Genomic DNA, 27142 nt, shown 5'->3' on the forward strand with positions numbered 1-27142 from the left:
CTAAATCAACGAAACACAAATGCTGCCTTAGGTACTTATTGAAGTCCATGAAAAATAAACGGATATTGTGGTCCGAAGTCAATGGACTTGCGATTGCAATCGCAGAACATATTATCTGTTGCACTCCAGATATTGAGACTGCACGGATAGCCGAGTGGTTGAGGTCATCACGCCTAAGCCTAACCTACAGTGCACCATGTGTCGCGGGTTCGATCCCCGCGTAGGACAAACGTTTGTGTGATCCACGAATGCTTGTTCTGAGTCTGGGTGTCTGTGTGCATGTGAATTGTATATTTGTGAAATCCGCGGGAGGTTAAATACTGTTTTTTACTGATATACAAGAACCCAACTCACTTTCCACCTATTTGAAAAATACCTTAAACTGCTTCTTAAAGCTTGAAACAAGTAACTGCTTACATTCTTTAGACTAAAATGATCAGCAGTTCCCTTAAAAAGGATACCGTTTGTTATTCAGTTTACCTAGCTGCGTCAACGTTGATTTACTAAGACTTGAAAGGGAAAACGAATGAATTAATAATCTCAAGAGTTGTTAATAAATAAACTGAACAAACTTTCGTACTTCTAATATTATTTCGACTATCAATAAGTTTAGGTATGAACGCAAAAATACGGTGCACTTTAAATATTACTATTCTACAATGTCATGGTTGTATGCATATTCACTATTCAACAAATATATTTTTTTGTAAAATCATTTCATTAGTTCTTTTATCAAGCCTTGAAGGGCAATGATTCACTAAAGAAAATAAGAAATTCTGGATTTACAGTGACTCATATATAAATGAGTTTCATAAAAGAATAATTTATTGTAACAACACGTAACGCAGCTGTTTTTTAATCTGTCAATAGATGGAAACGTCAGGTAATCGAGAAATGTCAGTCAGTTTTCGTGATTTCATCTCTCTGTAATAGTTATTCACAATTTTTCCATTAGAAAAGTTGAAATTTAGTGTAATAATGCAAGTAATATGAAAAGGATCTTTATTTTGCTCATTAAAAAAGTCAGTGATTAGTCAAAACACGATGTCTTCTGAGTCGGCAGACACTGAGAAAGGTGTGTTATTTTTTTCAATTGTTTGCTAAATAGGCGTAAATGCCTTCAGTAGAGGCATTGAATGGTGTTTCTGTTTCAAGTGGAGGCCACGGGCGAGTGCAACGGCCCGGCCCCGGAACAAGCGAGGCGGTTACTCGAAGAAGAGTTTAATGTCCAGCGAGCGAAAATGAAAGAATTGTTCTTACAAAAAGAAGGTTCGTTTTGTGATATCCGAAATGTAGGCTGAGTGGTGCCAGTGGGCTCGGGGCTGGTTTGTTTAACTGCATGTCATTCCAATTACTAGCAAACATTGTTTTTGTTATAGCTAGACTTGTAAACCAAATGTTTTTAGAGTAGTGTCTTTTGTGATTATGTTGGTTTCCTGGTTGTGATCTTGTTGTTGTCTAGTGTTAACCTTGTTCGTCTTTATTTACTTATCCATTGTTAAAGAGAGTTATTTTCATGTTAAGCAGGTCATGTTTTCTAACAACATAACTTTGCTCAGCAACATTAGTGCTTGCCGCATGCACTCAAACATTTAAATCTGTGTTTACATTGTTACTGCTATGTTGTGACTAATTCCAATGAGATTTTTGGTAAATAACTTTATTATAAGAGTTACTGATTCATAACTATTAAAAAAAATAACATTGTTTACTTTTTGATGTGGAAAGATATTATTCTGATTATCATTTTTGGGGAATAAAATACTAAAAATTGCTTATAGGTGGTGGTTTTTGTAACATTTTTATCTGCAACATTTAATTGCCTATTCATTGAAACATTATTGGAGGCATTCAATTTGTATTTTTCATGATATAAACATATGTGTAACTCACAAATTTCACAAGGTTCAGAAGGGAGAAAGAATTTATTTATTTATTTTATTTATTTATAATATTTATTTAGAATATTTTGAATATTATTTAGAATATTTTGTAACATCTAAGTTTGCATTAGAACATATTGGTACAGTATTATTATATTAATTCTACTATTAAATATCTGGTTATTAGATCATTTAGAAAGGATGTTACATTTAGGATGGTAGTCTCATTAATAAAGAAATATTACATAATAGTAGTAATAAACTAGTAATACAAGTGTATGTATAAGACTTTATTTGGAGAGGGCTTCAAAGAGCCAAACAAAATTAAAAAAAAATCTGCTATCTACAGTAACAACATGTAAATAATATGTATGTTACCTTTGTTTCCAGAGGATATGAGGAAGATGCTCCTGGACAAGGAGCAGCTGGAGTCGGAGGTGCTGGGCCTGCGGGCCGAGCTGCAGCAGCTACAGACCCTCAGCGAGAACCAGAAGTCTGAGATACAGAGCTTGCAGATGCTTGTTAGTGGTAAGGACATTATGTTATACCTGTTTATGGAAACAGATGATCTTGGTATTATTTAGACTTGGCTCTCTCCTTGATTCCATCAATAAATCTCTTGCTGTGGTATTCTGATCAACTAAAAATATTGTTGATTTGATTTGTTGATGATTCAAAATGTAATAGTGATCTTTAGTTTTGTGTTCTTTTGGTAAATTATCACAGCATAGGCTTAAGGAATTAACATTAGCTTTTTACAATGTGAGTTGAGATATTTTATCTTTACCAACATTTTGATTATCCAAAAATTCACAAGATTTCTCAAATACTACAAAGTCAATATTGTAAAAGTATTTGGTGGAAGTTTTTAAACATCAACTTTAACTAAATAATTACAGAGTTAAATTTAAAGTACAGAATATGTTAGTTTTTATAGTTGCTTGTGATAAAAACTGAATGACCATGATTGATCAAAAAGCTTGTTCTGTTATCACTATTTATAATAATGAGTTAAAGAGGAGAAAAGCTGTATCAATTGTAATAATTGGTTGACACATACCAGTAAAATGATTTGGTTTCATTTAATATGTTGTTCATGATTTTTATTCTAAAACATTAAAACTGTCAAATATTTCGGTATCTTTTATACCTTTGACATAATGTCAAAGGTCATAATGTAAAAATGTTTATATCAAGAACAACAAAATGAAATCAGAAGTTATTAATATATACTTTATTGAAGCGTTTGTTTCTTTAAATGCGGTTAGTACAAGTTCTAGCGCTCCAACTGAATTGCGGAATTATATTGTCTCCAAAATAGATTGCAAAAAATTCGCGATCCCATATGCCATCTTTAAAAGCACACTATAGGGATTTTATGGAAATTAATTCGTTCTAAAAAAGAAGGCGTTATAAAATTGGTGTTATCCTTATCAAGACAAATACTTTAAGCGTTACGAGTATGTAATTAGGCGTCGAAAGGCGCCGTTTTCGTCTTTTAATTTCAGATAATATCTTATGAATTGTTTAAGTAACAACTCTCCGCAGCATAATAATAAAATTATTGCTTTTGCCCGGTAGAGGCCTGTCGATGGATTAAAAAAAACCTACTTGATATTTACGCTATATCGTAGCCACGAAGACGAAGTTCGGCCTTAAAAGGACTGACTTTGTCTGATCAACAAACTTTTTTGCAAAGTCAGTTTAGTCAGTATTATTTTGTAGTTGTGTGCTTTTTTTGCGAATTTATGCAATACCCTGTTAAAACTCAATAAAAATTGTTCTACTCCTAAAAACATACAATATTATTGTTACTTTTATACTAAGCGTGTCCTAAACTCATATCACCTAATTAAAATAATATTGATAAAGAGTTTTCCTTATTGGCATACATTAAAAATGTTTGAGCAGAATGTTGCAATCCTTCTGTTTGACATGGGGCGCCCGAGGTACACTCTATATTTATTGAAAACATTTGAAATAATGAATAGAACTTATTATAGAAAAATATATGCGCATTTTACATAGCTAAAATATTTTTTTGTGTAATTTTGGAGTGAATTTTTAAGAAACCTTTTCAGTAACATCATTGTTTCTGTATATTGTATGTGTAACGAATTTTCGAAATTACTACACCCATTTCAAAAGAATCCTCAAACCATGAAAAATGTGTAAATCGTGACAGGCAGGACTAATAATGAATCTACAATATCTTTCACAGAAACAGTAGAGGCGTCGTCCTCAGGGACGGAAGAGGTTCGGAGGCTTCGTATGAAAAATCTGGAGTTAGAACAGATGTTGAACCAGATGAGGCAGCAACAACAGGTAAGCAATGCATGGAGGTTAAGTTACGGGTTGGACTGTCTTTAATCAGGAGAATTGTACTAGCATGCCATGCCTTGGAGTAGAACTCTGTTTAATTTCTACAGTGATCTCAGTCTGGCCTCAAGATCTCGCAGCATTCTGAAAGATAAAAATACTGAAAGAAACTAGTGAAATAGTGTGTAATATTATTTTGCTAACTTGGAATTATTACCATTAGACCATTTTTCACAAGCGTTTACCTCATCTGGAGAACAGACAGATCCATACATATTTGTGGAGTTCTTGTAGTCCCTGAATCTGCTAAAATGATAAAAACAAACAAATCAACAAACCTCTTTCAGTTATCCACTTTGTAGTCTCCATTTTAATCCTAAAGTGACCTTGTTTCACACATGTGCCACCGTTGTTTACACTCGCTCCACATAAGACGCGTACTGAGTAAATAGGCTGTGTGAGTTACCATGTTACTGACAACGGTATCAGTTAAACAATAACTGGCTACCGGCAGACGATGTTATCTTGCTACGGTTAGGACTGATTAATATGCGTGAAGGTTTTTTAGACCTTTTTACATTATTTACGACTAAAATTAATATGGTATGTAGAATAAATGGTAGCAATGTTTAAGCTTTTCTTTTTTCTTTCCGTGAAAGCCCTATCATGCAGGTATCTACTTTGAAAACAATGCGATATAGGAAACATAACAAAATAAAGGCATTAAAAATGCTTTTCGGTTGTATTTTGCTGGTCTAATTTGATTACATCGCTTCGTCGTAAACATTTTTCCTCTTAAGCTAGACTCACAAATAAAGACCACTTATTTTTACAACTACTCTTTGTACTCATTGTAATGTTTAGTAAACGTTTAGGTCACGATTTTAAAGTGTATTATTTCTAAAACACACCACTCTTATCACTTGCTAACTATGTTAGCCCAACTTCCATCTTATACATGCTGTTGCTTATCAGTTGAAGGTTCCGCATGTTTGCATAATATTTTTGTTAAGGTTATACAGCATGATGTTTTTCAACAAGTTTTAGTTTTGAGAAACAGAATAGAAAAATAACTTTCTGTGTAATTTAAAGTCATGGCTTATTGGAAGTATTTAATTAGTTATTTTTTATATATGTTTATATTTAACAGTTTATAAAGTGAAACAAGAGAGATGAAAGTATTTGTGTCTCCATTGTATTAAAGAGATACTCTATAGAGTCAGAGGCACCGTCGAATTTAACGCCGACTCCTTACTAAGTGTCGGTTGTTTTTTTTTTCTCTTAATGTAGAGCCTATTTCTAAAGACACGTAAATAATAAGGAGCGACTAAATGTAGTCTTGTATTTCATGTCTTTACTTAATGCATCATTACTCAGTCAGCATAAGCCATGAGTTAGAAGAATAGCTAGATGTTGCCCGCAGCAAAATCATTATCCTCCCTGAATGCAGTTGAATAAAAGTAGCCTATGTGTTAATCCAAGGTTCAATCAGATCAGCTCTTTATATTCTTGGAGAGGTAGGTAGGTACAGTCAGTAATGATTATAAGAGACTTAATCCAAATTACTGACATTTTCTACTTAAAACGAGGCCCTTGCGTAAGATTAATTGTGAAAGATAAATGTGACAAATGAAAAAAAAAAAACAAATAAACAAATTTCTACGTTTTTTAATCTCATTTTCAAGTAGCAGCGATATGTTTTGCTGACCTTATATATAAAATATTAGTTTACTCGTTAAATACGACAAAATACTTCTAAATAGGATTAGTAAAATAATATACTTACATATTTACAAGTTTCTTTAGCGCACTTACTGAATACCTATACGATACACATCTGATGATATATTTCACAGAGACTTGTATTAAATAACCGGTTTCATCATAAATAGTATTGTATCATCAGTTTATTAGTATTTAGTATCCTTATTCGTGACTGTGGCGTCGTAATGGACGCTTGTTTTACTTTATCTTCGCATTTACATATCCGTTTGAAAAGCATTATCTACGTACTACGTATCTAAGTACCAAGTAATTGTAGTTTCTTGTGATCGGTACTTTTTGTTACCTGTGTTTTTGTGATCTCTTGGTGTTTTATTGAGAAATTTTTAGTTGTCTTGTTATGATATCCATTTTATGTTTAATGTGAATGTATTAGTGTGTTTCTATAGTTTTATATTCCTAAATTAATTATGTCGTTTCTAGTTTTAAAGAAACAGTGACGTTGTTATCCAAAACAATGTAAATAAAGTATGATTCAAAAGAAATTTATTTTGCTGGTAGCTTAGTTCAACAAACTGCATTCTCAATAATTAGTTCAATTCAATTTTATATAACCACTATGTAACAAAATCGAAAAGTTATCGCTCAAGTTTTCCATCTTATTCCTTTCTCGTGCATTACCTACCTCCCCCCTCCTCCTCCCCGATGGATGACAGCTACATAGTAAGCGTGCGCGCTGCCTGGCAGGAGCTGTCGCTGGCGCCGGCCACCTTCGTGCGCTCGCTGGCGCGCAAGCTGGGCGGGGACGCCGACGAACAGCCGCCGCCGAGGAAAGTAAGTACTCACCTAACGGGCTAGGTCTTCAAGGGCATTGTATTTATTTATGTATACTTTATTGCACATACAATATGTGTTCAACATAGGAAGGTTCATGTACAAAAGCAACAGTATTTGAAAAAGAAAAAATAATAATAATAGAGGACACAGCAGAATCTCTCATTAGATAGGGAATCAGTATCCTATTAATTTCATTTCTAGGTGTTTCCTTTGTATATTTCGAAACGTCATTTAAAGAGGATTTGCTACTGAAAAACCCGAAAACACGCATATAAGACGAGTCATATTTCAGTATATGATAGACATTTATTTATTGCCAAAAAAAATATTTTTTTAATTATATTGTTATTGAAACTGTGTCAATGTGTTCAACTCTATAGAACTTGGAGGATGAGCTGCTCCGGTCCATCATCCAGCCTCTGGAGATGGAGATCCAGGCGCTGAAGACCAAGCTCCGGGACACCGACACACAGCTGCAGGAGGCGCTGGCGGTCAGAACTTAATTATAATCAACTTGTAGTTTAGTAATATCCTTCTGTTGTAATGTAGCTATATAATGATATAAATTAATCTTATAGTTTTATATTATTTAAAAACCGGTCAAGTGTGACTCGATTTTAATTAGGTTTTTGTTTAAGCGGCAACAGAAATACACTAGCTGTCATCATGTATGAGATACAGACCGGTGCCAAACAGACCCTGTAATCGTGGTTTCTGGATTGTTGATCAATATTTGTATTGGCGCTTCAATTGCCTTCATTATATTTTGCCATTAATTCAGATTTCCGAATGAATTACACATATATTATTTGCAAAGTTATCAAAATATTATATATTCAGAGAGTTAACCTGATTCAACTTATGTACTTCTTGTTTCTCTGCACCACCTCCTGGTTGACTGGTAGAGAATGCCTCTGGCATTAAATCCACCATTCAACACATTTTTATAAAAAGTATTACATAAATAAATGTAAGATTTTTTTACGCGTAACTTGAATGTTGGTTTTATTGTGTGAACAGAAAGCGAGATCCTCAGCGGCCACAACTTCGAGCGGTGATGGAAAACAAGAATCTGGTTCGTATTGTTTGTTTGAGATACTTAAAAGATGAGTCAAAAGTGGTAAGGAAAATGCTGTAAATGCATTTGCTTTATTGAGATCATTTGATATTCACTCGAATTTCGTAGTGTAGTCTAATTTTGACTTTTGCCACTTCCATGATTAGTTCTTACTATTGTCACGGTAAATAGAAGTATTTCATGGAGCTTCATTTGTTTTTAATTTTGTAGTCAGCAGGAGATGTTTGTTTGTAGAAGCCAGCAGACAATGTGACATGTGCGCCAACTACGAGAAGCAGTTAGTGCTGGAGCAGGCCAAAGCCGAGCAGGCACGAGAACGGGCAACTATGAAGGAACTGGCGTTGAAACAGGTAACTAGTTAAGATATTATGTTGTATTAGATAAAAATTAACTGTTAGTACGTGTCAATATACAGGGTGGAAGGGACGTCATACCGATCCCGAGGCCCAGGAGTTGTATGTCTTTTCATGAAAATTGTATATTTTTTCGTCATCAAAATATTTTTTCCTACGTTTTTCAATAATATTTTCATAATGAAAATCATTATTTAGCCCTTTTAACGAAAAAAAGCAATGTAAATAAAACACTAAAAACTGCTCCCGATCAGCTTATTCGTAAAGGTACTCGTCGGTCATCGCTCTCTCGCAAATCTAACCGAAAGTGACGTCAAAATGTTTAATTCATCATTCAATCATGAGCTGAAGTAGTGGCTGTGTCGCGAGCAAGCCAAATGAATAAACCGATTCATAAAAAGACCGATGAAAAATTTCAACGCAGGGGGGTCTGGAATCATGTCCAGAACCCCTGGACCACTCGGTATAGTTATGAAAATTGGATTGGTTTCTTTGTAGGTTGTATTTTTTTTCAAGTTTTGCGATGTAGAAATTGTTGAAAACCTACTTTTTATCATGGTGTAGTTATATTTTGTGTAGTTATATCTAGTAAATCTCTTGTCTGATGTCCCCTGCCAGGCTACGGAGGAGTTGGAGGGCGTCCGCTCGATCCACGACGAGACGGTCCGCGCGTGGCAGTCGGAGCGCGTGCAGAGCGCGGCGCAGCTGGAGGCGCTGGCGGCGGCCGTGGGCGAGGCGGGCCGCGCGCAGCGGGACCACGCCGCCGAGGCCCAGCGCGCCCAGCAGCGCGCGCTGCTCAGCGTCACCGAGCTCACCGTCGACAGGGAGACGCTGCAGAAGAAACTCGACTCGTACGCATCACAATACATCACAACTCATTTTATTCACTTTTAATCATCATCGCCCAAAGCCTTTGTCCTCCCACTGCTGGGTGTAGACCTCCCCTTTCTCGTGCCAATTACTCCGGTCCTGTGCCAGCCTCATCCAGACTCGACCTAAGACCTTTACTATATCATCGAGCCATCTTGCTCCCGGACGACCAACGCGCGACGCTTCTTTTACCTTGTTTTGGCCACCGTTCTGTCACCGCCTTAGTCCACCTGGCGTCACTTCGTCTGGCCAAGTGGCCTGCCCAGCTCCACTTCAGCCTCGTTATTGTGACGCTGATGTCTCGAACTTTGGTTTGTTTTCGAATATCCACAGACCCATCTTAGAATTTGATGCCTAGCAGAACGCGCTCCATGACTGTCTGTGCCACTTTAATCTTATGGACAGCCTCATGTGTAAGCGTCCATTTCTCGGCACCATAGGTCATGGTGGGCAGGAGGCATTGGTAAAAGAGACAAATTTTAAGGCACTGTGGAATTTGGCGTGACTTCATTATATCATCCAGCTTCCCGAACGCCGCCCATCCAAGTTGCACTCGTCTAAGAATCTCCTTAAGATGATGCTCCTTGCTAAAATATAGAATATGACCAAGATACACGTAGCAGGATCTCCAGGACTTCATTACCAACTCTAATGGAATTGAAAGAGCTGGAGACGTTCGACATCACCTTTGTCTTGGACATATTCATTCTTAAGCCCACGAAGCATCCAAAAGATCTTTTATTAAGCTTTGGAGGTTGGTTGAATTTTTGGCAAAAAGAACCAGATCGTCCGCAGTTACAATACAATACACGATACAATATACGAATTTGCAAAAGATTTCAAAGATAAAATATACAATAATAGCTAATAAATAGCTTCGTCTTTGACATATTTTACTTGAAACATACTAAAACCCGTACTTTTTAGGACATTTTTTATTTTTGTCTTTTGCAGTTTAGAAAGAGACAACGCGATGTTGATCGGTCAATACATTAAGAAAGCTGCGGAGATGCAGAATGAGATTATTAACCTGCCTGACAATGTAGAGGTAAGAAAGAATAACACAATCTATGATAATTTGGATGGAAACCTTATCTTATTCAATACTGTCACAAATCCATAAAAATATCATACGCAACTTTGAGTTTTAAATAACATTAAAGTATTCATACTTAACGGAATAATGGAATCAATACGGTTACAAAATACAGACATCTGACTGCACGAATAACCGAGTGACAAAGAGGACCCATTGAGCGTTACGTATCTCGGGTTCGATACATGGATTCATTTCTTTCGTTTTGATTATGGTGGCAGTCTTATTAGAACACCACATGCTAAGCTGACCTGCATGTCTGTATTCCCGTTCCCCAGGAGCTGCAGGAGCTGACGCTGAAGCTGCGCGAGCAGCTGATCCTGTGCGAGCTGGGCCGCGAGGAGGCGCGCGAGGCCGAGCGGGACCTGCGCGCGCAGCTGCTGGACCACGGCGCGCTGTTCCACCGCCAGGAGGACCAGCTCGCCACGCTGCAGCAGCAGCTGCGGGAGGCCAGGTCTGTGTTGCTGCCAACTTGTTTCTGTTCTTGTTGTGTAGGATATATAAAACTGTATACTACTAGTGTCGAAAGAGCGCGAATATTAAACCGAGTCTCAACTAGTAATACGCAATGTTAGTTCTTTGAAGTTGTACAAGTGCAATATATTATTTTCTCCTCAACAGAGACGAAGTCGACAGACTACAAACAGAACGCGAGCAGATGAAAGAGCTCGGCGACAAGCTGAGACAGTCAAACGACATGATCGAGTCTCTTCTAGAAGACAAGAAGCGTCTCGCGGGAGAGGTGCACGAGGTCCGCAACCGCGTGTCCGTGCTGCAGCAGGAGCTCGACAACAGCGAGAAGGTGCAGCAGGACTTCGTGCGCCTGTCGCAGTCGCTGCAGGTATGGAACAACTGCCGGACAATAGGAGGCTGGTGGCCAAGCTAAAAAAGTTTGATAGTAATGAAATGATGAGCCAAATTTCCGTAACGTGTTGGAAGTGAATGTCATGCCCATACATTTAAAGTTCAGTATTCGTAATTGCCACTAAGATGTAAAATTGTTGTTATTCTTAACTCTAGACAAAAATCAAAGATGAAACTCCTATTTTAAATCCCAAAGAGAGAGCAGAATCTTAAATGAACAAAACTTAAGCTACATTTTCTGTCATCTAGACAGTTTGCAAGTTTATTAACAAACTGAAAACACAGCTAAAAAAAACTTATCGTAAATCAAAATCATAGTTAACACGAATGCTAGTTCCTGACCAGCCTGTTGTAAACAGGTGCAGCTGCAGCGTATCCGCGAGGCCGACACGGAGGTCCGGTGGCAGCACGAGGACGACGTGCACGACTGTCCCGCCTGCCACACGCATCTGCCCAACATCAAGAAGAAGGTAACATACATAATATATGACATGTGGTACATTCGTAGCTAATCGAGTTGTGGACTAATTTGGACATTCGTAGCAAGTTGGGTTTTCAACTAAGTGGGATGTTCGTAGTAAGTCGAGATTTGACCAGCTTGGACACTTGTAGCAAGTCTGATTACCAAGTTGGACTTTCATATTAGCAAAGTTGAGTCGATCGATACTCAAGGTAAAGTCGCCTTAGGAGACTACGCACATATATTCAGCTCTTTTCAGCTTTTGTCCATAGAAAACAACAATTTTGTATGGAGACGTGTACAAATCAGCATAAATTGAGGAGAAATGTGTTTTTATTATGCGAACGCTCTCTGCGTTCAGCACTATTCCGCTGCAATCAGGGATGGTTCGCGACTCCTTGTCGATAAGTTGTGGCTGGTATTTATTATTAAGTAATCATTATGCATCCAAGGATTAAAGAGTCCGCAACCGTCTTCGCAGCATATTCAACGCCGTACGGAGTAGACAGAAGCGTTTCAGTGGAGATAGCACGTTTTGACGGCTGTTCTCATTGTTACGATGCCGTACGCGGCTGATAGAAGCAGAGCTGTATAAGTGTGACCAAAACCGTTCAGCGAAACGCGATTGGAGCTGATTAAGTGTGCGTAGTCCCTGAGTCTCCCAGTGGCCGCGCTACAAGCTCCCCCCCGCAGGTGCACTGCCGGCACTGCGGGCGCATCTTCTGCGCGTCGTGCGTGTCGGCGTCGGTCCCGGCCGGGCCGCGCCGCCTGCCCGCGCGCGTGTGCTCCGTGTGCCGCACGCTGCTGCAGCCGCACGCCGCGCCCTACTTCAGCACCGACCCGCCGCGCTCGCCCGACTAGCGCGCACACACACACACACACACACGCGCAACACCCCCACTCACACACCACACGTGCAACACGGACGCAATTCTCAGCAATTGTCGAGATATGAGGTGTAAGGTTAGGTGCTAAACAAACGACAAACAAAACTATTACTGCAGTTAGCAAGAGCTGTCGCAATCACCTTAACTCAACAGAAAAACAATATGGCCATTGTAAGAAATTGCGTTCGTGATGTGAAATAGTTTAATTAACTATCTATTGACTCGCTTAAAAACCCTTCTCGACAAACCAATAAATGTTCTGATACTATTAAACTTAACCATTCCAAAGAAACTTTATTAATGAAGCACTCTGTATTAACGTGGCACCATTTTATTTCAAGACATGTTTTTTTGTAACTTATTTCTCTTAACATGAATCACATCTCTAAAATTATGCATATTATATGAAATTTATGTATTGATTATAACGGTCTCCCATACATTAACAATAATATTTCTGTTCCACCAAGAGATAAAATCTCAGATCATTAGAGCTTAACTATCCATCCACACACTTTCATGTCACAGCTACTTTGCACTTTATACTTAATACTAGTAAATGTATTAGTGTTCACTTGAATGATGATCGTCTCAAATAAAGTGTGAATCCTGTAATACTAGTAGAACAATTGTAACTAGTGTAGTAGTTATCTGGCCACGTCTTGTAGCAAAGAGACTAATTTTGCTAGTTTCTTATTTCTTCTTGATGACAATTTTGCTTGAAACCTGTCCAAATTCATTTCTAGGCTGTATCAAAAGTTTGTTTTCATTGTGCAACTGGTTAATGATTTTTCCAAAATAACTAGACATTGACAAAATATTGAACAAAATAAAGCCCAAAATTAGAACTTTGGTTTGACAAAGGGTTTCTTTGTTCTTTAGCAAAATTTTAAAGCAAATATGTAGTTTTAAAATTCATGGGCAGGTCCATAGCATGAGGCTCTTGTGTAGAAACAACTAATGTTAGTTAAGCTAAACTTACAAGATTCCCGCAATAGAAATACGGTTATTATTCTTACTTCAATGAACTAATTAAAATATAATGTATATAAGAGGTAGCGAAAGATAGATTCAGAAAACTAAATGTTAAAGGATTTGGTATGAAGGCTCAAGAGAATCTATAGAATGATAGAAAGGGAGCAAAGCTCATGGAAGAATCGACACTTGTTATTATAACAATTATGTTTTGGCTTGATAGCCAATACTGTGTAACTACTTAAATACTTCTAGTACATAATATTTATATAATTAAATATGTTGGAATGTACGGTGGACCCCATAAGTGATAACAACAAAAAAGGACCTTAATGCATTCATTTAAAGTTTGTTCTAGGTTAGTTGTCATACTTGTTGGGTCGACTATTCGGTGAAAAATAAAACGTGCGTACTTTGTCTGTAAAAAATGTGTACATTATGGTAATTAAGTTCTTTACTAAATGTAATTCAGAGTAAAAAAAATATATTCCCAAATCAAAATAAAGTTTATTTTTAAATTAATTAATTAACCAAATTACATGAAATAATAATTATTTTCTTAAAAAAACTATTTTTATTTCGACAGTCAACCGTGATTTAGGTCTTTTTGAAATGAGATTGGATTCTTGTTCAATTTTTGCAAAATTATATGTAATAAAAATATTACGTGGAAAAATAATGTTTACAGAAGCGCGTAATTTTATTACGATCCGGAAAAAAAACACGGAAACTAACGCCGGAATGAGTCGGTACGTAATGTGAGTGCTTCCGGAAATTAAATGGAGTCAGCATTGAGGCTGAGTTGTTAGGGGGTATTCAAACGTGCCGCGAAGTATCGCGAGGCAGCAGCGCTTCACCCGCGCTTTATAGCGACGTCTGAATGCGCCCTTATTGTGTTGGATACTGATGGCGACGGGCAAGTCAAGTGATAATTAAAACGCGTGCTATTTAGCACATATAAGTAAATTATGACATCTAGCGATAGTTTAGACTAAGAGTTGTAATATAAAGATTATTTTATTGTAAATAAAAGAGCTCCGTATTATTTGATGTTTCCTTTACTTCCAAAATTGTTTATACCTTATATGCAGATAGACATGGGCAGATGGGTAGGTAAATAAAACTCATAATTCCTATGTCAACTTAACACTTAATTTAATTACATTGAAATTTTCTGAACGACACAATGTAACATCAGTAATCAGTAAGGTAGGGAATGACATCTAAAACATTCAAGTATAAAAATATGTTTATATTAAAATCTATATAATTATAATGAAGGCGGCGCCGGGCGACCACACTAGTCGCTGTACTGCTCCAGGCTTAGCGTCATCACGTCACTCACGAGGCAATCCGCGGGCTGCGAACAAACACGAGAATGAACCTTATAGCTGTGCAGTAAAGACCGCGTGTGTTTAGTGTTTTAGAATTCTATTTCAAAAATCAACCCGCCGTCCTGATGCTTGCTTAATTGGGCTTCTAAAATTGATCAAAGAAATGTAAATAAAATTATATACTTTGGCAAAAAGGCGTCAACAAAGCTATGTACTAATATTCATTATTACACAACTCTGTAACAATTCGTGAGAGAAACACGTTAAAGAAAGGAGATCTTTGCCCATCAGTCGGCTAATAGCATACCTCTGAGCAGATCCCGACGAGCGCGTCGGCACAGCCGTAGAACTCCTCCTTGAGGGAGATGACGATGGTCTGCAGACTGCCCTTCTTGCTGCGGATGTAAGAGGCCACCTTGCCGATGTTGGTGTTGTCCAGGGCGGCGTCGATCTCGTCCAGCAGGAAGAACGGCGCCGGCTGGTAGCTGAGGAACGTTCACAGTTGGATTTACGAAATTAAAAATAACAATATATTTAGTGTAGTATTTTTGACTTTTTCTGAACAACAAAATTGATAATGTATTTTCTTGAAAGTAAGAAAAAAAATGAAGCAAGCATTAACGTGAAGTCAGAAATAGAAAAGAATCGTGTGACACCTATCCAACCATTACCCCAAAATTGATCAGGTTGGCCAAATAATGGGTAAAGATCAGCGCACGACACAGTAATGGAGTTAGTTTCACTGTGCGACTCTCAATCTGAATGATATAATTTATACTGGTAGCTGCGCAGTGTGTTACCTGTGTATGGCGAACAGTAGCGCGAGCGCGGCCACGGTCTTCTCCCCTCCGGACAGGTTGGACATGGGCTGGAAGCGCTTCCCGGGAGCCACGCAGTTGTAGTTGATGCCGTCCAGGTACGGCTCCTCGGGGTTCTCGGGGCCCAGGAACGCCTGCGCGGACTGGTTCATAGCCAAGGCCTGCACACAATATACACAATGAGATCAGGGATTCATACGCAATAACTTAAAGAAATACATAGGAAGTTTCCTTACTTTGTAGATAGCGTCTATTTCGTTTGCGACATGTTCGAAACACTCGATAAACTTATCGTGACGCTCTTTCTTCACCTAAAACATAAAATAATGATATTAAGAATTTATATGTAAGTAAAGAAAACTTATTATAGAGGCGTATATATTTATAGAGTATTAAACATACCTTTTCGAATGCTAGTTTAGCTTTGTGCGCTCGCTTCCTGGCGGCGACGAATGCCTCATTCGTAGCGTTTACTTTCTCACGAACTTCGTTTAGTTTTTGCATCGCCTGAAAAATTACATAATATTAAAAACTGATAAATACGAGTCGAAGTTGCCCAGCTATTAGATACACAGGCTGATGACAGACAGACCGTGGAGTCTTAGTAATGGGGTTCCGTTTTAACTTTTGGGTGACGAGCCCTTCTTTTTTTAATCCGGCTGCTTTGAGTTAAGCGGAAGGGGAGTGTCAGGCTTCTACTGACCAAAACCCACCCATGTTTCCTTCCTTTGGCCTTCGTGTACCGGGGTCACGGTTACAATTTCGGATAATCTCCCCGGCAGGCATCAGCCCTAATGAATACATTAATAACCTAAAAAAGCATTTAATAACAAAATCCACAACGTACCCTCATATTAGGCGCCTGTATCTTATCGACGGTGTTCTGCAGCGAGTTGATCGCTTTCTGCAGCTTGTCGGCCTTCCGTTTGATCTCGTCCGGCTCCTCCAGGTCCTTCAGGTTCTCCGATAACGACCGGTAGTCCACACGGATCCTACAGATTATACAAGCAAATTTATACAATTGTTTTCTTATTTTTAGGTATTATTTGCTCTTACTGTTTTCCGTTTAATTTCAAAATGTTTTTTTTTTCTATGATTACTCACAATTAAAAGATATTTTATTGACCACATTGAAAGACAGAAATAAGTGGGGTTAACTTTCAATTCTAGGCTAACAGTTGTAATTATTGCCATGAGTAATACTATGTAATATATACCTTTTCTCTTAGTACCGCCCTTAGTACCGCGGCGGCGTAACGTACCAAGCAGTTTACCATAAGAAGTTATCACTTCTAAAGTATGAATTACCTGGATTCCTTGCGGTACACTTGTGTGGTTGAGGGGTCAGACTCGGTGTCCGCTGTATCGTCCAGGTTGCCTTCTAGTAACGGGATGATTATGTCATCGATCTATGAGAACGAAAGAGCATTTTATATATTTTTATATTATCACAAATTAGTTGACGTGTGAGGTGTAAGTTATCTGAACGAAGGAGGTTTGCATTGGCCAATGATTGTTTATACTTATTTCGCTGCCGATGTTTAACAGTTTAGATGTCGACTTACCTTGCATTGTCGTAGTATATTGTGTCTGTCGCTCCGTTTGCTCTCGATACGAGATTCTATGTTGGAGATCTGTTTCTGCACCGACTGGATGTCCTTCTGAATACTGGTCAGGTCTTTGCGGGCCTGGGAATAAATAATTATTAGTACACATGTCTGGCACTATATTATGTATTATAGATGGATTTAATCTTTTCGTTAAGGTGTTGTTTTTTTAAACTACTTTCGCAGTAAGGAATTTAGTCCTCGTTTCGCGGCAGGATTCAAAAACATACAAATCGCAAGTACAGAGACACCCAGATTCAGGACAAGCATTGGTGGATCACACAAATGTTTGTCCAACACGGGGATAGTACTTGCGACATGACGTGCGTAGTGGGTTTGATGTTGTGACCTCAGCCACTCGGCAGTAGGAGTAGAGGGTATAAGGCTCCCTACCTTGTTGACGTCGTCGTCGGCGTGTTCCTGCTTGGCCCGGGCGCCGGCCCGCTCGGCCTTGAGCGTGTCGGCCCTGCGCAGGTCGGCGTCTATCTCCTGCCTCTGCTTGGCCTCTGCCTGACGCCCCCCCTCCAGCTCGTCCTCCGCGTCCTGCACGGCGCGCTCCCAGCGGGTCACGTTCTCTGCGCACGGACAGGACTAGCGTCACTCAAAATCAAAAGTTTTTATTTCAAATAGGAGGTTTTCTAGGCACTTTTAAAATGTCGGAGTAATGACTCTAGTTGCGCGGTTCCAGATTGTCATTGTTATGGAGAAGAGACGGCCAGACTTCAAAAATTACACTTTAAAAATAAATGATTACAGTTGAATCGTATAATGGTATCAGTAAACAAAAACAGTCACAGGATAATTTAGTTGGAGTATAGTTATATAGCGCGGCGGGCTCACTCTGCGTGTCGCGCGACCTCTCGAACTCCAGGTTGGAGGTGATCCTGTCGATGTGCGCGTCGAACTCCATGCGCCGCTTGGCGCGCTCCTGCTGCGCGCGCAGCTCGCGCTCCTCGTACTGCCTGCGGGCGGCCCCCCACGGGTGGCGTGAGCAAAGTATACTACCACTCTTACGAATAAGGACAGAAACTAATTTTGTCAACTCAAAACACTACTATTGATTATAAAGATATCGTATAAATTAAAAAAAATGTAAGAACCCACGTTTTTAGATGTCACTCCATTCAAATTTTATAATGATCGATCCAGTCATTTTTATAGTTGTAAATTGCATCGTCATCGGGTTTGAAACTACTCTAAAAATTTTAGCCTGCTAGCTTAATGGGAAATGCCTCAAAATTGAGTTGCAAAAACCCAATCAGAACGACAACAAGAAAAGTGAGTGTATAAAAACGTAAGAATAAGTCTGTTGCAATGTTTAGAGTCAATGTATCACACTGGTAGCGTTCCATTTTAGAAAAATATATAAATCTCACGGTATCGCGATAATACATTCATTTCATTTCATTCACAGTCATCTTGAAACATTACCGTATATTAGCGACCCCGATGTCCCTGCAGAAGCCGCGGAACACGACGTCCTCCACGTTGTTCATGTTCTCCTTCACCTCCTGGATCTTGGCGTCGCGCGCGCGGATCGTGCGCTCGATGTCCTCCACTTGCGGCTGTTTGTGTTACACACGGTACGATAACATAATAACTCAGAAATTACATAACAACTTATAGGAACGCTTGACAAAAAACATATCTGATCAATTATGTATAAGTTTACTTACTCCAAACAAGTCCATCTTCCTCTCGAGCTCAGCTAACTCCGCGTCCAGAGCCTTTATTTGCTTGAGCTGTAAAGTAGCACTTGATTGAGTAACATTTAAAACATTCACGTCGCGACAATATGCATGTGTGGTTTTGGCGTATCTCATGCAAAAAGTTTTAAGGATCCAAAAAAAATTAAACCACTAATATAAAGAAGTTTAACAAGAGACTAATTTCTCTTTTTGGCAAATCTAAAAGCTTTTCTAGAAAAAGTTGTTATCTTTACTATCAAGAATTTAGTATTTTAGGCTGGTTGTCAGACTTTCTAGCTTCTAACTACCCGTAACGTCTATCTAAGATGCACTCATAACAACCGGGACCCACAATATAACGTATTTACGAAACACGTGAGGAATAAGTGATAACCTATCCACGGACTGACCGTATCAAGCGTAGCTAGCTTATGCAGTAGCCTGTAGCCGTCTAGCCACGAGATCCTCAAAAAAAGTTGTTGACAGTGTGAAAACAACTGGAGTTTCTCACGTTGTACATTATATTGTGTAGGAGCTAAACTTTTCACTTATTTGTACAGTGAAAATATCTACAGTATAAGATGTATGTGTGTGTGTTACCGTGGTGTCCCTGTCGGTGATGGCGTACTTGAGTCGCGACTCCAGCCCCCGGATCTGCGAGTCCACGGTGGTCAGCTCCGACTCCTTGCGGGACTTCTTCATGGACTCGCGCAGCTCCTCCGTCAGTTTCTCCTGTTTATTGAAGTGAGGATGGTCAGAAATATTATCTACTAGCGGTAGCCTGCGTGGGATATCGCTGAGGAGCACAATCCTGTTTTTTTTAAGTCCATTAGGACCAACCCTATGTTACTTCTAATCCCTCCAAGAACATGACGTGTGCAAAGTTTTATGATGATCGATAAAGAGATAGAGAGAAATACTTACGAGTATATTCACACGTGTAACATTAGTAAGGATGAATGGTAAAAAATTACATAGAACTAATTAAAAAATATTTTTCAACCGAAATCATTTCTATCAAACTCAAAAGTTAAACATAAAAATAACTAAAACTCATCAACACAGTATTCCATATCTTAATTAATCTATCGCTGAAAGTGACTGTACATTACCTTCTTGGACTTGAGTTGCGACAGATGCTTCTCGTCCCAGCGCTTGGCCTTCCGCGCCAGGTCCAGCGAGCCGCCCGAGATGATGCCCGACTTCTGGTAGAACGTACCGTCCAGCGCCAGCGCCTGGTGACATCATACAGTTCATAAAATAACACATATGGATCGAAGTTAAACAAATTTAATGTCCCTTTTTACTTCTGATTGGATTATATTTTTGAATTTGATAGCGAGTTTTAGATATTACAATGTCAAGCAATTACTAGTAGGATTTACGATCATTTGTCATTTTGCATTTTGTTATGCTAATAAACCGGCTTTCGTATTGAGACTTTTTACGTTTTCGCGAACACTCCAATCACAGGCACAAACGCTAGCATTATGACCCATGGTGCAGTATCCTCACATCGTAGCGGCTGTTCTTGCTGCGGTCCAGGTCGTAGGCCACGCGCGAGGCGTCCTCGGGGGTCTCGCAGACGAGCGCGTTGTTGGTGACGAACAGGACCGCGCGGTGGATGGCGGCCGGCTCGAAGCGGAGCACGTCGAACAACAGCTTCACGTTCTTGGGCTCCTTTATGTCCCTGTTACAACGGTATTCGTTATATAAGGTTGATACGTTAGGATATTCATAAGGATTTTAGTATCGTGTATTGTCTAGTCATCATGGTTAAAGGGATACAGCCTTGAGACAGAAAGACGTACGGATAGAATGCGGTCCCTCAGTAATAACGTTCCGTTTTTACCTTTGAAATACGGAACAATATAAATTAAAATAAAATAAGGAAAGTTTAGCGTAACGACACTTATATGTGAAACTTTAGTATTTTTATCAAAGGTATTAAAAACTTAACTATTTTATTTTCATAGATTACCGATCACCATTAAATTAACAGTTTTTGCTTACCTCAATCGCTCCCTCAATGGTTTGGCTTGAATATAATCTAAAGGAAGGAAGGTTTCTGGTTCCAACATTCTCTCTTTTAAAACCTAAAACAAAATATAATGTATTTAGATTTAAACTTTTAGAAATGACGCGTTAGACAAAATTATATAAGAATCATTGAGCTGTTTCGGAGGAATTCAATTACGTATACCGTGAAATGGGAATTTTGTATATTAGATTTGTATTAATAAGATAAATAATATATATTCATGTTATATTACCTGTATACAGCGTCTCGCGGTCTTCTCCGTGTCGACGACGATGGCCTCCATGTACTTGCCGAGCACTTTAGTGATGGCCACGTTGTATCGCTTGTGAGTCGGTTGGCACATGTTAATCATGCGGTCGTACTGTATGCAGAGGGTAGAACATTAGTTTTTTTATAATTTGTTAAAGACATGTATTTTGGTATTTATTTAGATTTTGTATTAAGGAGGTTTGACAAACAGTCAAGTTACATGCACGACGATATCCAAATGTTTGTCTTATGAGGGGATCGAACCGAATTACGTCGTGTTTAATGGGTTTGGCATAGTAACCTTAATCACTCGGTTATTTGAGCAGTTAGATAATTGTATTGTTTGAAGAATTAATTTAGCTAGCATTGGTCTACTGGTGGATTGTGCAATATTGAGTTTTTGATAAGTAAAAAAATATCGAAATAGTTGAAAGACGTAGTCATACAAGATACCTAAGTGATGGAGGATATTAAACTGTATCGGTCTTAGAATTTACGTTAATTATGTAATGCTCGTGTAAAAAATCAAGCTTTAAGGGAGGGTATGTGAGTTAGTTAGATGCAGTGTGTAGGCATGTAAGTGTGCACTGACGACGCCGGGTATGTCCCGCTTGAAGCTCTCGACGATCTCCTGCTTCTTGCGTCGCCTGGCCTCCTCGTGCTTGTCGACGCGCGCGTCGCCCAGCGCGGCGGCCACGGCCTCCAGCTGCGCCTGCAGCTCCGCCGCGCGCCCGCGACACTCGCCCACGTCCGCCTGCGAGGGGGACAACAGTGTAATGCCACCTCCACACGTAGGCGGATGCGTCTGCAGATGTCGGCGGACGCATCCGCAGATGAATCTCTGCGAGCCGTCCACACGTATGTAGGTCGATCAGTCTGTGTTGGTTCTCGTCAGATGCAACACGTATGCACGCAAAATGGATATGGAGACCGTACCTGCTGCAGCTATTTACTTATTTAGGACCTACAGTAAACTCAACTCAATTTGTTAACTACCCACAGTTAAATAAAATGAATGATTCTTGTTCTTACAAAATGTTTATTTTTGTGATATTTATTATAAAATTCCACAGGAAATTTTCAGCTTGATACATCTCCAGGAATTTGAATGTATCCTAAGTTTTTATGCTCGCCATTCCGACGAGAAAGAAAGCCAACGCAAAAAAAATGGTTAATATCACGCGTGCACTCTCATTCGCTTCCCGATGAACACTGATGCGTCGCCAGACGTGTGGACAGACCACTCACTCGCGCCGGGCGCTCGCGCCAGATCCCTTTGATCTGTGCCACAAAAACCGACAAACGACGGATATGTGCGGGACGCGTCTGCCGACGTCAAATACCTACCACAGACGAGCAAATCACCCCCTCTACACGTCGGCGGACCGTCCGCCGATGCCATCTGCGGATGCATCCGCTTACGTGTGGAGGACACATAAGAAATAGGCCGCGCGGAGATATAAATGGATAATAACGAATTGGTATAAGAACAGTTCTGTTTACCGCTCGTGCAATGACACACGACATTCTATATAGGGTTCATTTAAATTTCATGAAATATTAGCTATCCCGGCGAACTACGTATCGCCAAATATAAATCTATTCAGCCGTTTTCGAATTTTAGCGAGACTAACTAACAGCAATTCATTTTTATATATAAAAAGACTAAGTACTTATGTCTTAAACATAACTACTAAAATGTAACTGACCTGTAATTCAGCACGCAGCCTCCTCTGTTCCTCGAGCGCCTGCTCCGAGCTCTTGATGTGCTCGTTCAGCTTGTCCACTCGCTTCATAGCCTCGTTTCTCTCGTGTCCCTGAAAATATATTATGCCTTAAATTTTATTGTAACTACGTGAAATGTGCCTTTTGAATATATAACTTTATAAACAAAAAAATATATACTGTAAAATACAAATAAAACAGTCTAATTACATAAAAAAGGGGATATTTTTTGATTAAATTGATAATGCCAATGAAAATAAGAGAGCGATTACTTTGGGACTCTAAAACGCGGTAAGCGACGGGTGTTATTGATTATGACATCAACTTTTGAAAAGCATCATGTATTATACCTTCTGCCTGTGCTTGTTCTCGAGCTCCCCCTTGCGGCGCAGCTCGTTGTCCAGGCGGTCCTGGTCCGCCTTCTGCTCGCGGTTCACGGAGTCCAGCTCCTGCAGGTAGCGCGCCGCCTGGCGGGACGCCTCCATCTTCAGCTCCTCGTACTCGCGGATCTAAAATAACAATTAATCATATATATAGGGAAATTTACTGACATCATTATTATTATTAGGAGTCGTCAGTTATACAGTTTTTTTTAGTATTAAAAAAACTACTCTTGCACTAAGGAATTTAATCCTTGTGTCGCGGGGGTTTTCACAAACATACAATTCACATCCAGAAATTCACCCAGCCAGCCATCCAGAACAAGCATTGTGCACGCAGCACAAAGTGGGTATGGCGTGATGACCTCAACCATTCAGCTATCGACCGTTAGTCATCATAAGCCAACCATTAGTATTTTCTTTACATGTCACAATGATATCGCATTGAGAACAACGCATCTAGTACGTGCCCGGCCCAGCAGTAGCACCAGCCCACCTGCGCCTCCTCCAGATGCACGTCGGCGCGGCCCGCGTGTGAGGCCCCGAGCGTGGTCTGCTCCCACTCCGCCTTCTGCTCCTCCACCTGGCGCAGCTCGTCCTCCAGCTTCTTGATGTCCGCCTGGTGAGCCTCGTGCGCCTTCCGAGCCTGTTCTAATGTCTTCATTGCACTCTCGAGCTTCTTCTGTGTGTGGGTCACTCGTTCTTTGGCTTTTATGAAGGTCGGACGCTTCTTGGAGATTTCTGCTTCCTGGTAAAAGGAAAGGTTGTCTTTGATAATTATAGATTATTCGTAAACAAGAATTTGGAATTAAATTAAAAAGTATGGTAACATGAAACGATTACGTGAGAATGTTTCAAAAGTAACACCTTATTTTGATAGATTTATCAACATAGAACGTATTATTATTAGTAATTATATAAACAAATATCCCACTCACCACTTCCCTGATCTCCTGCTCGATCTTCGCCAGCTCGCGCGCCGCAGTTCCCGCCTCCTTCTTCTTCTCCTTCAGGGCTTCCTCAGCCTTCTGGCGCTTCTTCTCCACTTTAGTGAGTTCAGATTGCTTGTGCTGCAGGTCTTCTTCATTGGACTGGATCTCTTTCTCATTGTGGTAGAGGTGGAACAGCTGGAGCTCGACTTTTTGTTCTTGCTGTAAGAGAACGGTAAATAAAACTTTTGAATGTCAGTTTGCCAGATATGGGTCTAACAGATAACTTTTATTCAGCAAGTTTCAGAAAACTATGTACAATTCAGATGAGTAGTGTCTTGTCGGAGTCGTTGGAAACCTCGTTATAAATTACGATGATTGTGAAGCATCCTGTCTGCAATGCATTGTAATGTTACATATTCAACATCTGGAGCTTGGTTAAGTTAAAGTTCTAACTCATTAAAAAACCTAATACTTTACGGCCCAGACTTAACCCATCTTCAAAGAAATATCTTATTTTCGACCAATTTCTTAATTTCTAAGACCACTCACCAGTTCCTCCTTAAGCCTTGTGTACTTCTCTGCCTCCTCCTTCTCGAACTTGGCCTCCTTCCTCTCGGCGGCCACCCCCTTCTTCTTCTGGTAAGAGAACTGCGCCTCCTCGTCCGCGCGGTTCACTTCCGCGCGACACGCCTCGTACTGCTCCTTCAGGACTCCCGACCTAAGTGTTAGGGAAAAGGTCTTTAGCAACATTTAAGAAAGGGCTTATTTATACTTTGCTACGTGGTGAGAAACACATTGATACAAAAATGAGTGGCTAGTAATTGTTGACATGTCTCCATTCCTTTGTTGATGGAAATCCCTTGCTATGCAGAAATATGTAGGTCTTTTGTATTCTTTTTTTATAGACGTGATGATAAAAAAAAAAAACATAAAATGAGACAACAAATAGTTGGCAAAGACAAATTGACTTCATGTACATACCCACTGATCTCCTCAAAGAGAGCAGTCCTTTCCTTGGGGTTCTTCATGGCGATGCTCTCCACGGCTCCCTGGAACACCAGGAAGTTCTTGGCCTTCACATTGATGCCCAGCTTTTCCAGCTCGCTCAGGTAGTGTGATGTTGATACAGACTGCAAGGGAAATGGTTGTTTGTGAGTTAAGACTGGTCTTTAACCTGCCAGTTATAAGTCAGAGGTGCAGGAATCATTGAAGGAATTTATTTTAGAAAGAGGTTCATGTGTGCATACTGTATCTTAGCATTATTTGTGGACAGTATCTATTCATTGTCATATGTGTAAAGCAGTAACTAAGTAGAAAATAACTTTAGCTGTAGTTGAGGTTGAAATTATTATTTTATTATTACACTAGCTTTTCGCCCGCGTCGAGGTCGGTTATATCGCGTTTCCAAGGGAACTCTTCAAAAGTCCGGGATAAAAACTATCCTATGTTCTATCTCTGTACCAAATTTCATTAAAATCAGTTCAGTGGTTTTGACGTGAAAGTGTAACAGACAGAGTTACTTTCGCATTTATAATATTAGTAGGGATTGCAGGTTGGTAAGTTTGTAACCAATAGTTATAAAACTACATATATTAAATTGATATTACTGGAGTTTTATTGCTCAAAAATGTAATTTTTAGTAATAAGAAATATTAAGTTTGTTTACCTGTCCATCAATCTTGTGTTCAGAAGACTGTCCTATGACTGACCTCTGGAACTGCTTCTCAGTGAGGTCTTCAAGCACAAATGTTGCTGTTACTGAAGCACTGGAATGTTAAATAATGCAACATTACAACAACTTAAGTATTACTGACACCCTTAAAAGTGCAGATATCTGCACTTTATAGGCCTGCTTGAAATGAAAAAAATAAATATTTATTGCTTTAGATAAAAAAAGGATGAAGTTTTTTTTTTTAATAATTGATTTAAATAAGATGAAGAGTAACCTCTCTCTGTACAGAGGCCTTGACCAATTATGTGACATAAAAAGTCAGGACAAAAAATCAATGCTTCCAAGACCCTAATAAATGTTCATGAAACTATTAAAACATGTTATTTTGATACTGTTAAATGCATAATAATTATTTAGTGCCAACTTATGCCAAATTTATTATAATCCAGAAATATTACCTTCTAGACACAGGTTTGTTGATGGATGCTCCGTGTATCAGATCACTGAGGCGCTTCACACGCAGCAAGGAAGTCTTCTCTCCCATCACAAAACTCACAGCATCCATGAAGTTTGACTTTCCTGTAAAAAATTCATCAAAATATTGTCTATCTTGCCTTTGAATACACTTATTCTTTAGCAAATGTGAGAAGTTGCAACAAGTAAACACATTCTCATGAAAAAGTTAGAAGGTAAAGTGTGACAAAGATAGCAAAAGTGATGTTTAAAGTACGCAATACATGTGTCGATGGTAATACTGTTACAATATTGAGGTGTACTCCAGAGATGATAAGCCAGAGAGATGCATTAGCCAGTCTTATAATTTGTTACTTGTTTATCATGGTGGAAATGATTCGAGAGTAACATCGAATAAAATGTTTATTTAAACATTTTATGGCCATTAAAGTAAGATTCCTATGATATATTAACATGTAAAGATCAAAATTACCTGAACCGTTGGGGCCTACCACCGCTGTAAACGATTTCAGAGGTCCTATGCGGTGGTGCCCCCGATAGGACTTGAAGTTTTCCATATCAATATACTTAAGAAATGCCGGCATTTTGGCTGCAGTCAAGTAGTTTTGCACCACCATTCGAAATAATTTAAGTCAATTCAAGTAAATAAAATAATAGCGCCAAACATCGTCACATCAACAAAGCTATCTGTCAAACAAGTAGTGTCAGGTCAGCCATTTTCGGTAAGTTAGGGTGCTGGTTACAGGTTAATTTTGAAAAACCGTAAAAATCTTACATTTTTAATCGAATTTAAAAATGTTTAACACTGTTTGCAAATCTATGATAAATCACAAATTAATTATGATTAAAACCAATTTTCACCAAAAACTTCTGAGCAA

At 39.2% G+C, this 27142-nt stretch overlaps 2 protein-coding genes across 3 annotated transcripts; one reads left to right on the plus strand and one right to left on the minus strand.

The window, feature by feature from the left end:
• The first annotated feature begins 871 nt into the window (after window positions 1-871).
• Window positions 872-14389, plus strand: LOC113502180 (rab GTPase-binding effector protein 1). 2 transcript variants are annotated; one of them, XM_026883603.1, is made up of 14 exons: window positions 873-1075; window positions 1156-1269; window positions 2274-2411; window positions 4105-4208; window positions 6672-6758; window positions 7142-7252; window positions 7782-7836; window positions 8074-8189; window positions 8811-9043; window positions 10017-10110; window positions 10437-10612; window positions 10780-10999; window positions 11382-11492; window positions 12176-14389. In XM_026883603.1, the coding sequence occupies exons 1-14, from the start codon at window positions 1045-1047 to the stop codon at window positions 12341-12343; spliced, it is 1758 nt and encodes a 585-aa protein (XP_026739404.1). In that variant the 5' UTR covers window positions 873-1044; the 3' UTR covers window positions 12344-14389. The 2 variants fall into 2 exon arrangements, with proteins under 2 accessions (XP_026739405.1, XP_026739404.1); XM_026883604.1 differs by lacking the exon at window positions 1156-1269 and having other exon boundaries at window positions 872-1075.
• Window positions 14390-14474: 85 nt separating this feature from the next.
• LOC113502179 (structural maintenance of chromosomes protein 1A) lies at window positions 14475-26964 on the minus strand. Its single transcript, XM_026883602.1, has 27 exons — window positions 26737-26964; window positions 26249-26369; window positions 25785-25884; window positions 25100-25248; window positions 24668-24836; window positions 24125-24337; window positions 23683-23934; window positions 23157-23315; window positions 22791-22898; window positions 21674-21835; window positions 21065-21193; window positions 20805-20887; window positions 20307-20481; window positions 19904-20026; window positions 19392-19523; window positions 18780-18845; window positions 18535-18668; window positions 17944-18065; window positions 17497-17678; window positions 17062-17184; window positions 16805-16905; window positions 16344-16488; window positions 15899-16003; window positions 15733-15807; window positions 15479-15657; window positions 14986-15163; window positions 14475-14704 (listed from the first exon to the last, which is right to left on the minus strand). The coding sequence occupies exons 1-27, from the start codon at window positions 26879-26881 to the stop codon at window positions 14645-14647; spliced, it is 3690 nt and encodes a 1229-aa protein (XP_026739403.1). The 5' UTR covers window positions 26882-26964; the 3' UTR covers window positions 14475-14644.
• Between the last annotated feature and the right edge of the window lie 178 nt (window positions 26965-27142).

Source organism: Trichoplusia ni, chromosome 16 (genome assembly GCF_003590095.1).
Source record: "Trichoplusia ni isolate ovarian cell line Hi5 chromosome 16, tn1, whole genome shotgun sequence".
NCBI classification, from domain to species: Eukaryota; Metazoa; Arthropoda; class Insecta; order Lepidoptera; family Noctuidae; genus Trichoplusia; species Trichoplusia ni.